The sequence below is a fragment of the Sabethes cyaneus genome, chromosome 3 (assembly GCF_943734655.1).
Source record: "Sabethes cyaneus chromosome 3, idSabCyanKW18_F2, whole genome shotgun sequence".
Lineage (NCBI taxonomy): Eukaryota > Metazoa > Arthropoda > Insecta > Diptera > Culicidae > Sabethes > Sabethes cyaneus.
Genome location: NC_071355.1, coordinates 249,727,962 through 249,736,833, shown reverse-complemented (window position 1 = coordinate 249,736,833; position 8,872 = coordinate 249,727,962). Strand labels below are relative to the sequence as shown.

Genomic DNA, 8,872 nt, shown 5'->3' with positions numbered 1-8,872 from the left:
AGTTGACTGCAATAATGATCCACCGTCCGAGCTGGTAATCAAACATTTATTCGCTAATTAACGAGTACAATTAGAAAACTTATCCCTTTTTCGTGATAAAACCACCATCAGCTCTCGACTGTCATTCCGTCACACGGCTGCTGCTGCTGACGATTATTACCTTCTTCTTGCTCTGCACGTTGCATCTTCTCGGCTTCGGTTAATGTTTTTGCTTTATCGCGACGGGACTTTATGAAAATTTTATGCCCCACGCAGTCGAGGTTCTCGTGGAAGCATCGGTTCCGACAGCAAATGCGGCATAGTTGCACGGGACACTTTAAACCCTGCAAAAAAAAAACTATTAATGAAACGTTCCAATATGAACTCTGATACGTACCACCGGATTGGTGCATTTAACTTTGGCATTCTTGCAAATTTCATCGAACCTTCGGCCGGGGTCTCGTTCCGGATCGCCCGGAAGCAACCCAGCCCGGTTGGGCCGCCGCTGCACGCGACGCATCTTTTTCATTTTTTTGCGCGAAATCTCGTTACCCTCCAGGTCGTAGAATTGCCGTTTTTCCCGATCGGGATTCGCCGCCAGCCGAGTGGCTTCTTGCAGCTTTTGCCGGTGTACTTCCGGTGGTGCCCGAATGTAAGGCTGGCACAGCCAAGGCGGTAAGGCGAGGTTGAAGCTGGGATTTTCTTCTTCTGCTGCTGTTTCCGACACGGGTAGGTTGGTTTCTTCGTTGGTCCACGTTTGTTTCCCTTCGTGGAAGGGAAGATACTTTTCCTCCAGCAGCCCGACAATGGTTCGAAATTCCGACACATTGCGACAGGTGGCCATTTGCTCTCGCAATGGTGCGTTTGGTTTAAGGTTCATCCTTAAAAAAAAGGGACGGGTGGGTGAGTTCGATGTTCGATGGAAAATAAATACGATAAAGATAAATAAGCTTACAGATGATGAAAGATTTTGAACAGATGCCCCCGGATGTACGAGATGGGAGCAGGAAACTTTTCCACTAAATCCAAATATTCGTAGGCTACGGTCCAAGCGGGCGGGTTGATCCCTTCGAACAAAAAAGGATTAAACAAGTTACCCTCGGCAGTCATAACACCGTTGACACCCGTTTCCTCCAGGCAGCGGTCGATATCATCCACCGACATGATATTTCCATTGGATAAAATCGGGATTTTTAAAAGCTCTCTGTAAAAAATTGTGATGATTGTTAGTCGACACGCACAGTTTGCTGCGATAAAGCTTTATTGTTTACCTTAGCTTTTTCACGTAGCTCCAGTCGGCCACACCGGTGAGGGGTCCCTTTTGTTCGCGCGTTCGCCCATGGACGGTCAGCATTTGGCAGCCGGCATCCTCTAGCATTTTGGCGTAGCGAATCGTTTTATTCACGTCTTCGAAGATGCGAATTTTGCACGTCACCGGTACGCTCAGATGCTGGTGAAGGGTGGAAACTGGAAGCGAAAAATTGAGATCAATCAGATTAGTGGAGCTTGCTGCTGCCTGCTGATAGGTTATGAGCATCGTAGAAGACCGGGCGTCTACATGAACCGGGTATGGTAGTAGATTGGTGACATTTTGACTTTCCTGTCATGTGACATGTGTCTGTAGAACGGTCCGAGCAGGCGTATGTTTTACTGTCCTTTTTGCTGTCAATTTCATCCTATTTAAATAATTGATGAAGATGGTAAACTACTAAAAATACACATTTTTGTGTCACAGCCTTATAGTATTGTATAGTGTCGAAACGGCTGTTCGAAAAAGATGATTAAAATAAGAACAGGCTTAACTTTCGATCAGGTTTGAAACTTGCCTTCTTCGATGTGGCAGACAGTTGTTCACTTCTTATGTCGAAAGAATGATGCAAAATATCCCATGCAGTGCGGTAAAGCACAATTCTTAAGAAAAAAAAAACAATTTCTTCCGTATCAAGATGCAGAGCCAGATGAAAACATTTTAGATAAAAAAAATTAAATCAAGCTCGCTTCTTACGGTGAATGTGAATTGCATCCATTTTCTCAGTAAACGACCAAATTGTATAAAGGAGTCAATTTAAACGAAATGTCGTGTCGACTTGAATGGCAAATGAGAACAATATGCAGGTATGTAGCTACATACATAGGGTACGAATACGAATATAGAGTTAAGAGTTTTTATTTCATTATTTTAAGGCATGGCTAACGGTAAACTTCAAAGCATTTCTCCTCTGTTTGAGGGTGATAACACCCGACTGAGAAGTGGCTTGAGTTGAGTTGAGTGTACGTATAAAAAGCAGCAGACGGGTAGGCAGACAGACCTATGCTGCAGCAAACGATGCCATATGGGAAAGTGCAGAGTAAGAAAATTAAAATTTCAACTTTCTTGGCAGGTGACGATGTGAATGGACAGCTTTAGCTTTTTTTAGCTAGTTTGTTAAGGTTTGCCTACCGATGGCGATGAAAATGCAAATGAAGGAAAATTTTGTCAAATAATACCCCGAAATTAATAAGTAATTTTGTACAACGCCTGTGAACCGTTAACTTTATGTCCATATATCTCGGGATTTCGGCAATAAAGAAAATTACTGTTTCCAGCAAAGTTGATCCGCAGACCAAGAACTTTCAAACGGTGGAAAAAGTTTCGTAAGTTTTTCACCAAGTGGCATTAGTATTCGAGTGAATTCTGATAGGTTTCAGCATGCCTATAAATCGAAGTTGAAGCCAATCATTACATTCACATATAAGCGGAATACTGAGCAGTTGAAACTGTAATTTCGAAACGATTAGGGCATTATCTTTTATAATGCTCTAAATTCTACCAACCTATAATCTTAATCTGATAGAGAGGAGCCAGCTGGGATTGTTTTTGTGCATCGAACTATCACTGTGAACCGGGCTTGCTGGATTGAATAAAACAGGGGAAGTATTCATTTGCGATGAAATTTCAAACCCCTCGCAAACCCGACAATGCTGACTTGATTTAAGGTGAAGGCCGTCAGAGTCCAGTTGCTTTTTTACTGATATCAGTACTTGTTGTCACTATCGTTTTGTTGAGAATAGCGTTGCTAGTAGAAGGTAATAATCTGTTATGAACAATTATGAAATGTAGAATCGCGTATCTATTTTTGCTGTTGAACTAGATCCAACAGTAATTCTATCACATAAAATGTTGTTTACGGTGAATTTTATTATTAGTAAATTTTATAAGTATATTATCGACACTCTACGACCTTTAATTTAATAGCGAAAATAATTGGTAAATTTTATACTCAAATGTTTACGTTGGCATCACTCCATATAAACGTCCGTTCCCTTGGCAACGTACAACAACGACGGTCGCGGATTTGGAATTGCAATCGAAACGAAGTGAAGTTTTTCCTATCAATTCAAGTGAACAGTTTGTGCAAAATCATTGTAATATCTTACTAAATACCTCTTTGGGTGGTAAATTAAAGTTTTCTGTACCTCAAATTAAGTTTCGCGAGTGATGTGACGAATGGAACGGCCGAAAAAAATTAACGGAAAATCGACGGCGAAAAAGTGTAAATATCCAACTTTCCACGAGCGATAATGGTGGATATTGGGCACGTAAGTGGCCACAATTTTTTGACATTCATTGCAGGAGCGTCGAGTTCGCCCTGACGGAGTTACTATGGAAACATCCATGATTATTTGCTGTTCGAGAGGAAAATATAAACATTGTTCAATTTTGCAGATCAGCTGAAGAGGAACGGATAAGAAATTTTATAGATTGCGGCTTCGCATTTTTCGTAAACTTCAGGGAGAATGTCCAAATGCGCAACGGAATGTTTCTTATCAAGTCGAGACACTGTTCGAGAGCAAACTTGACAACGGTTACCAATATGAAGCTAATGTTTGCCTCTGAGTGCACTCGAATGTTTAATTCGCACGATTGTAAAAAAGTATTCTGAGCCGGTGCCTTCAGCAAATTATGGCCGCAAACTAACTAGAAAAGTTTGAAACCGTTTAGTTTTGTTCCACTTCAGCTGATCTGTAAAATTAAACAATGTTTACATTTTTACAATCATGGATGTTTCCATAGTAACTCCGTCAGGGTAAACTCGACGCTCCTGCAATGAATGTCAAAAGATTGTGCCCACTTGTGCTCAAAAGCCGCCATTATCGCTCGTAGACAGCTGGATAGTGATGAATTTTAATTGGGTAGAAATTTCAGTATTTAGTGTAATTTATGGCTCAAAAAGTAATAGAACCTGTAGAATGCAATGTTTAGTGCTTCGAGTTGCAAGATCTTATTACGGCTAGCAGATTAGTTGAACTAATTTTATTTTTTTGTGATGGTTTCCCGAATCTATAGGAGCATGTTGGTACACTGAAAAAGGGAAGGGAAGGCTGATATTCGGTGCCATGCTAACTGCAATAATAGGACTCTGACGACCTTGTCGTTAAATGGAACTTTTCAAATTGTCTGCATCTAATATAAGAAGAAAACGAAAACAATCAATCTACTCTTACTTAGGTTGTTGAACAAAGTTTCTCCATGTGACTCGGTTGAGGGCTACCGCTCTCCAATTCCTCGGACACCGAGTACTCTCCGCCAGATCTCGCTCCACCTGGTCTAACCATCTTGCTCGCTGCGCGCTTGGTCGTCTTGTTTCTACCGGATTTGAGGCGAACACCATCTTTGCAGGGTAGTTGTCCGGCATTCTTGCAACATGTCCTGCCCATCGTATCCGGCCAGCTTTAGTAACCTTCTGGATACTGGGTTCGCCATAAAGCTGTGCGAATTGACTAGATTTGTTGAATATCGTGCCCCGCGTGTTGATATCCGCTCGGTTCATAACACCTTGTAGCGCTATGTTGAACAGCAGGCATGAAAGACCTTCACCTTGACGAAGCCCTCTGTGTGATTCGAATGAACTTGACAATCCACCCGAAATCCGAACACAGCACTGCGTACCATCCATCGTAGATTTAATCAGTTTGATGAGCTTCCTGGGGAAGCTGTTCTCGTCCATGATTTTCCATAGCTCTTTCCGGTCGATGGTATCATATGCGGCTTTGAAGTCAACGAATAAATGATGCGTGGGAACCCTGTATTCACGGCCCTTTTGAAGGATTTGCCGCAGTGTAAATATTTGATCCGTTGTAGACCGACCTTCGACGAAGCCGGCTTGGTAGGTTCCCACAAATCTATTCGCAATTGGTGATAGACGGCGGAAAATGATTTGGGACAGCACTTTATAGGCGGCATTAAAAACGGTTATCGCTCGATAGTTCTCACAGTCCAACTTGTCGCCCTTTTTATAGATCGGGCAGATAACCCCATCTTTCCACTCCTCCGGTAGCAGTTCCGTATCCCAAAGTCTAACAATTAGTCGGTGTAGACAAACGGCCAGCTTTTCTGGTCTCATTTTAATGAGCTCAGCTCCGATGAAATCTTTTCCAGCTGACTTGTTTTTCTTTAGCTGCATGATGGCTTCCTTAACTTCGCCTATCGTTGGGGCTGGCACCTCTTCCCCGTTTTTTAAATCGCTTTCCCCGCCGCCATGGTTTTCCGCCTCCTCACCTCACGATCCTCCGTCAGAATACTGCCAGTCTTATCTCGACACATTTCGGCTCGCGGCACAAAGTCTTTGCGGGATCCGTTCAGTTTCTGGTAGAACTTTCGCGTTTCCTGAGAACGATGCAGCCGCTCCAACTCTGCATATTCCTGCTCTTCCAGGTAGCGCTTTTTCTACCGAAAGATTTGGTTTCGCTGCATCTTCTTCTGTTTGTGTCTTTCCACGTTCTGACGTGGCCGCCCGCGCAGCGTTCACCTCATCCATCACCCTCCTACATTCATCGTCAGACCAATCGTTCCACTGATTCTGGGCCACATGCCCGATGGAGTTCGCCGCTACACTGCTGATGGCTGTTTTGATAGTGTTCCAACAGTTCTCGAGAGGGGCTTCGTCCAGCTCGTTCTCTTCCGGCAGCGCAGCTTCGAGTGAATGCGCGTAGTTTGCGGCGACGTCTTGCTGCTTCAGTCGCACGAGATCTAACCGAGGCTGGCATCGGTACCGAATATTGTTCACAACGGAGAGTCTTGGGCGCATCTTAACCATCACTAGGTAGTGGTCCGAGTCAACGTTAGCGCTTCGATAGGATCTGACGTCGATAATGTCTGAGAAGTGCCGACTGTCGATCAATCTGTCACTGAGCTGGCTCCTCCCACTCAAATATTAATGTATAACAACTTGAGTTGTCATCTGGTCTGATAAAAGTAATAAAATTTTCCACAGTACTAAATACGTTGGTTTTTATTTTCAAGTGCACTTCTGGAGTTATCATGATGTTAGACCAAAATCAAAAGGAAGGAAATATGTGCCCAAAAAAGGCAAAAACAATACACAGTATAACTGGTGTAGGTCCAATCGTTCGCCATATTAGGTAGGCTAAAACCTAATTTCGTTTTATTCTCCCAATACTATCACTATGCCGGTATACGCGTCGCACTTCGCCATGAGACGATACTATTTGTATGACAGAATATTATCTACTTGGTCAGTGTGATAGAAGTGAAGCAATACATTACCGACGTTCGCACGGCAAATCTCGGATGAAATCTACCACCAGGTGTGTTTTTTATTTCTCATTTAATTGTATCCAGTATTTAGTCCATCTAATTTATCATTCCTCGCATTAGATATTTCATCACTTTCCAAAACAGTTTACTCATTACCGCATATCGTCGTCAACATACTGCCTTGCTTGTATCAGACTGACCGAGCGTCAAACCTTAACAGCGTCATTGAAGGTTTAGGACTTAATTATGTAAGTCTTGAATCAACACACTATTTTTCGGACCATGGTCTCCAGTTCCGTGAGCCAGATCTCGCTGCACCTGGTCTTGCCGCCTCGCTGTGCCCCTCTTCGTCTTGTTCCCACCTGATACGATGTGAAAGCAATTTTTGCAGGACAGTTGTCCGGCATTTTAGCAACATGTCCTGCTTAACATATCCGTTTAGCTTTAACCACTTTCTGAATACTTGGTTCACCGTAGAGACGCGTAGAGACACTGTTTTCTTGCACTCCGCCAAAGATGGTTCTTAGAACCGGCCGTTCGAAAACTCCGAGTGCTCGTAGATCCTCTTCTAGCAGTGTCCACATTTCGTGCCCATAGAGGACAGCCGGTCTAATTAGCGTTTTGTACCGTGTGCACTTTGTACGGGGGCTCAGATTGTTCGACCGCAAGTGTTTGTGTAGCCCGTAGTAGGCCCGACTTCTGCTGATAATACGCCTTTTAATCTCACGGCTGGTATTGTTGTCCTCTGTTGCCAGTGAGCCAAGGTATATGAGCTCGTCGACTACCTCAAACTCATCCCCGTCGATTACCACGGTACTGCCCAAGCGAGCCCTGCCTGTCGCGCTCGGTCCTGCCCGCCAGCATATACTTCGTTTTAGACGTATTTATCTTCAACCTAATCTTCTCTGCTTCGTGTTTTAGTCTGGTGTACTGTTCTTCCACCGCCTCATATGTTCTGCCGACAGCATCCACGTCGTCAGCAGATAAATACAGGATTTATTGAAAATCGTGCCCCGTATTTCGATCGCCGCTCGTCTTATAACACCTTCAAGCGCAATGTTGAATAGCAGGCAGGAAAGACCATCCATCCTTGTCGAAGTCTCCTGCGAGACTCGAATGGGTCCGACAATCCACCCGAGATTTTCACACAGCACTGGATCCCATCCATCGTAGCCATGATAAGTCTAGTAAGCTTACGCGGAAAGCCGTTTTCATTCAAAATTTCCATAGCTCTTGTCGGTTTACGCCATCATATGCGGCTTTGAAATCGATGAACAGGTGGTACGTGGGGACTCGGAATTCGCGGCATTTCTGGAGGATCTGCCACAGGGTGAAGATTTGGTCCGTAACTTTTGGTAACTTCCCACAAATCTATTGGCTATTGGCGATAGATAGATGGAAGATGACTTGGGACAGCACTTTGTAGGCGGCATTCAGGATAGTGATCGCTCGATAGTTCTCACAATCCAGCTTATCGTCTTTCTTGCAGATAGGGCAGATAACCCCGTCTTTCCACTCTTCCGGAAGTCGTTCCGTATCCCAAATCTTGACAATCAGTTGATGCAGACAGTCGGCCAACTTGTCCGGGTTCTGCTCCAAAATGCCATCCTTTCCCGCTGCTTTGTTGTTCTTCAGTCGCTGGATGGCACATTTTTGTTGCTTGCTATACCAATGTCCTCAAGATATAGATTAAACATTGAAGTAACAGATAAAAAAAATGCAATAAATTCGACCGATATAGCGTTGTTGCAAGTTACCCCGCTGTTGCAAGTTACTCCGTTTGACGGTAGCGTCAGTAACAGCTTTAAAATTATCGAAAATCCTTTCGATGATTCAGCTTACCACAGACAAAAAAAATTAAAGAAGCGAAAAATGCAATATAACAAATAGAAATTCAATAAATTACACTGTTGTTCGCAGGCTTGAATTCTAAACCAGCATGGCATTTTCCAATGACCACAATCATCCGGAAATTTCCGTTGTACCCTGTAAACTTTCATTCCGGGCACGTATCAATGTTCATTTTCCAAAGTTAAGACCATTCCAAAAGTTTCATTTTCCTAAAGCACGGACCACTGACCCCCGCGTAGTCCCACGCGGTACCAGTTCGGTCACCCTTAACGCGCACACACACTCCGAAAGCAGCGGTTAAATCGAATTTTACGCTTACCGATTTCCTTAAGCAGATCCCACTCGTCCTGCAGAAAGGCTCCGTAATGGCCTCGCTTGGCAATTGCCTGCGGACAGCCAAGATTGATATCGATTGCGTCACAGTGGTCCTGGGCCAGCAGAGCGGCATCCAGCAGCGTTTTCGGATCGTTACCGCAAAACTGAAACGAATGAAAACAGATGAGT

The 8,872-nt window shown here is 43.8% G+C and overlaps 1 protein-coding gene across 2 annotated transcripts in view; it reads right to left on the bottom strand.

Moving 5' to 3' along the window:
* Positions 1-8,872, bottom strand: part of LOC128744743 (tRNA-dihydrouridine(16/17) synthase [NAD(P)(+)]-like) — a 113,037-nt gene continuing 104,165 nt past the window's right edge. For both annotated transcript variants that reach the window (XM_053841953.1, XM_053841954.1), the window contains 5 exons: positions 8,688-8,847; positions 1,251-1,446; positions 935-1,183; positions 377-860; positions 1-323 (listed from right to left, as the gene is read on the bottom strand). In XM_053841953.1, coding sequence (XP_053697928.1) covers positions 108-323; positions 377-860; positions 935-1,183; positions 1,251-1,446; positions 8,688-8,847 — 1,305 coding nt within the window. In that variant the 3' untranslated portion in view covers positions 1-107. The remainder of the gene's footprint in view (positions 324-376; positions 861-934; positions 1,184-1,250; positions 1,447-8,687; positions 8,848-8,872) is intronic.